Below are 3,972 nucleotides of genomic sequence, written 5' to 3' on the forward strand. Positions count from 1 at the left end.
GGGAAGTGGGGGAAACCCATGAAGAGAAGCTCAGACATCGTGAGGGAGCCAGAGCTGACTGGATGACTCTCTCTTCGCCAAGTTCAGGTAGTGGACAAACTGCCTCACCTCAGTCAGAAATTTAATTGATCCACCCAGAACTGTATTTTCTTTCTTTCTTTCTTTCTTTCTTTCTTTCTTTCTTTCTTTCTTTCTTTCTTTCTTTCTTTTTTTTCTGGAGCTGGGGACCGAACCCAGCGCCTTGGCTTGCTAGGCAAGCGCTCTACCACTGAGCTAAATCCCCCAACCCCCAGAACTGTATTTTCAATGTGAGGTAAAATGGGATGGAGAGAAACACTCTTCCTGGGAAATACCACGAGATCTCAGGGGAGGACGTGGACCATTTGCTCTGCATTCATTCACTGGATGAGTCCTGGGGCCCCAGACTCTGTTGGGGTGGTGAGATCAGGAAGGAGTCCCGAGACCTGTTCCTGAGGAGGCTTCACACTCCCTCCCAACCCCAACACACAGAAGGTACTCTGCAGAGAACTGCTGACTGCTCTCAGTCCCCTAGAATGGGTTCCCCAAAGGACAGCCCTTGGAGGAGGCCCAACAGAAAGGATCAGCAATGTTATGTGTAGCCAGCCAGAGGTGTGTCTGGGCTAACACAATTCTTTCAATTCAACACAAGAAAGACAAAGAATACTGGAGAAAGAAAGAAAAAAGGAAAAAGGAAACCAGTTACATTAATCTGAGTTCAAAAATAGGGCCCATCTGTCCTGGAAGGTTGCTAGTAGTTTCTGCCCCCGAGACTGGGGCCTGGTCAGAATGAGCCCAGAAGGCCCTTCACTGCCTTAGGATTCCATGATTCTATGACATGGCCAGCAGTCTGGAGCGGCAGATAGAGGGTGTCCCCAGTGGAGAGCCAGGGAGGTCTATGTCATCTACCTCCTAAGAGAAAGGGTAAGAGTGGAGCTGGCCTGATGGCTGGCAAATGGGGTCCCATAGACCAGGAAAGGGAAGGGGTTTGAGCTGGGGCAGCCCTCAGTCGTCTCTTGTTTTTCTAGAGTTGGGATGGAGGTAGGGTTGGGCCAGACAGGGAAGAGGCCAGGACATTCCACCCATTTTAGACCCAAAAGACAAGGGCAGCTGAGGGGCTGTGGCAGGGAGAGGGATTTGCAGCTGTTTTCTGGGTGGGGCGAGCTCAAACACTGCTCTGTTGGTACTAAACAAATATCAGAATTCAAGCAGAGCCCACAGGAGTTGGGGAGAATCCCAGGAGAGGTGGTGGACTGACCAGTATCGGAGACCCAAGAGGGGCAAGGAGAAACTACAGAGATTTCATTAGCCAGGGACAGGATGGGGCGTAATGGAGGAGGAGGAGGAGGAGGAGGAGGAGGAGGAGGAGGAGGAGGAGGAGGAGGAGGAATGGGAGGGGGAGGAGTGGAAGGGGGAGGAGGAGGAGGAGGAAGAGGAGGAGGAGGAAGAGGAGGGGGAGGGGGAGGAGGAAGGGGAAGAAGAGGAGGAGGGGGAGGGGGAGGAGGAGGAAGAAGAGGAAGAGAGGAGGAAGAGGAGGAGGAGGAAGAGGAAGAGGAAGAGGAGGAAGAGGAAGAGGAGGAGGAAGAGGAGGAGGAGGAAGAGGAAGAGGAAGAGGAGGAGGAAGAGGAGGAGGAGGAAGAGGAGGGGGAGGGGGAGGAGGAGGAGGAGGGGGAGGGGGAGGAGGAGGAGGAGGAGGAGGAGGAGGAGGAGGAGGAGGAGGAGGCGTTTCTTTGCCTGGCTAGGTTTTAGTCCCTAGTAAAGCCTCTACTTCAGGACCTGAAAGAGTGGGGCAAAGGAAGAAATCCCACTCTGTCAGGGAAGATTAGAACCAAACAACTTGGCAGAAAGGTTTGAGACTCATGTAGCCCAGAATGGCTTTGAACTCACTATGCAGCTAAGGCGGCCCTTTTGAACTCTGTCTCTTTTGTGCTGGAAGTAAGGGTGTCTGTCACTGGGAGTGGAAGGCTACTTTCCTTAGGTTGCAGCAAGAATAGATGAGGTGACAAAGGACCGAGGGTAGGGGACACATCTACAGCTGATCTGGAGGGTGGTGGGGTGGGGGAGGGGCGATGAAGTATGCTAGCTACCACTGTGGGCTAGCTGTTGGGTGTCTCTATTTCACTCAACATGAGAAATTCTGCCATTTGGCCTTTGTGGGGTCCCTGCTTTGGAATTTGAGAAATGTAGGTGCAAAGAAGAGGCAGCCCCATGTTTTCTATAGGGCAACCCCCATCCGCCTACACCTCTTCCTGATGCCCTCATGGGGTCTTGGTCACTTTGATGGCCCTATCTTTTTTTCTAAAGACTTATTTATTTATTTATTATATGTAAGTCCACTGTAGCTGTTTCCAGACACACCAGAGGAGGGCATCGGATCTCATTCCAGATGCTTGTGAGCCACCATGTGGTTGCTGGGATTTGAACTCAGGACCTCTGGAAGAGCAGTCAGTGCCCTTAACCGGGAGCCATCTCTCCAGCCCTGATGGGCCTATCTTTCTCCTCAGGCCTCACCCCTCTTTTGTACTTTCTGGAGAAGTCCTGAGCTTAGAAGAAGAGGAGGGCAAGGGGAAGTGGAGGAAAACCTGGGAGAGGAGATCAGAGAGGGAGGTGGCAAGGACCTGGAGCTGACCTGACTCTCTCTGGCAGGTAGCCAACCAAACGCTGTCACACCTCAGAAACTTGAACTGACCAGAAAGATGTCTGGACGTCAGGTGAGCCGGTCCAACACTTACAGCCGCTTGAGCCAACCCAACAACACATCCCTCCCTCCTCCAACTCCAGGCTGGGTCCAGTACCCCAGTATAAACAACAGCAAGGGCCCCCGTGCCCATCTTCCAAGTGACACTGAGTTAAGCACCTCCAGCAGCTACTTGGGCCCCTCTGAGCAGTCCCTCTACTCTGCCATCCCGGGACTTCCCTTGGGGAAAGTCTGCATGGGCCGCCCCTACAACTCCAGGTGTGTAGAGACGAGTCACCTGATGAGAGGCTCCAAGGTAGCCAAAAAGCCCACTTGTCATCGGAGCAGCCCTCACTGCCTGATCTGCACAGACCATCCATCGTGCCCATCCAGCCCTACCTTCCTGGATCAACTCATCAAAGGCATCAGTTACTTGGACAGATCCACCAATGTCTTTAATAGCAGCAGCTACCCCAAAGCGCTGAGCTTGCCTCAGCTGGCGGCCACCTACCTGGAGCGAGCTGCTAACTCACTCTACCTGGATCAGTCGGAACGCCCCCCACTCCGTAGCTATTCCACTCCCACCACTAGCACGGCCATCACCAATCACTCCCCAGCCAACAACTGCTTGGTCCCTTCCACTCGGGACACCAAAGTCCTGCAGTGTCTGGGTGGCTCCACTGGTTTGAACTACCAGCAACGGCCTAACAACCAGACTTTCAGTGTCGAGATGCCTCAGAGGCCTGTGATCAAACTGCCAGAGATCCCTCTGTTTGGCAATGGGTTCTTTTCTTTAGGTCGTCTGCCCAAGTTCTGGGAAGCAATCCGCTCTGGATGGAATGTTCCTGAGCCCACCTCTAAGCCCGAGGGCTGGTGGTGATTTGGATGCCAGGCTTGTCCAGTGGGCACATGGCCACAGTGTGGAAAATAAATTATCATAAGACAAAACAGGGGGATCTTTTTCTGCCCCCCCAAAGTGGAGTCTTAACTCAGTCGCTCGGGCTGGAACTCCCGACACAAGCAATCATTTTGTTGTTGTTGCTGCTGTTGTTCTAGTTGTTCTAGGGTCACTATTGCTGTGATGAAAGACCGTGACCGCAAGCAAGTTGGAGGGAAAGGGCTTGCTTGACTTAGACTTCCATAGCACTGCTCATCACTGAAGGAAGTCAGGACAGGGACTCGGGGCTAATTTGGAGACAGGCGCCGAAACAGAGGCCAGGGTACCGTTTACTGGTTTGTTCCCCATGGCTTGCTCAACCTGCTTGCTTATAGAACCC

General features: G+C 53.0%; 1 protein-coding gene across 1 annotated transcript; it reads left to right on the top strand.

The window, feature by feature from the left end:
• The first annotated feature begins 875 nt into the window (after positions 1–875).
• 1700013G24Rikl (RIKEN cDNA 1700013G24 gene like) lies at positions 876–3,644 on the top strand. The gene is given in 2 exon segments (NM_001109567.1): positions 876–942; positions 2,665–3,644. A coding segment is annotated over 1 exon segment (861 nt). The 5' UTR covers positions 876–942; positions 2,665–2,714; the 3' UTR covers positions 3,576–3,644.
• The last annotated feature ends 328 nt before the right edge of the window (positions 3,645–3,972 follow it).

The sequence above is a fragment of the Rattus norvegicus genome, chromosome 5 (assembly GCF_021556685.1).
Source record: "Rattus norvegicus strain SHRSP/BbbUtx chromosome 5, alternate assembly SHRSP_T2T, whole genome shotgun sequence".
Lineage (NCBI taxonomy): Eukaryota > Metazoa > Chordata > Mammalia > Rodentia > Muridae > Rattus > Rattus norvegicus.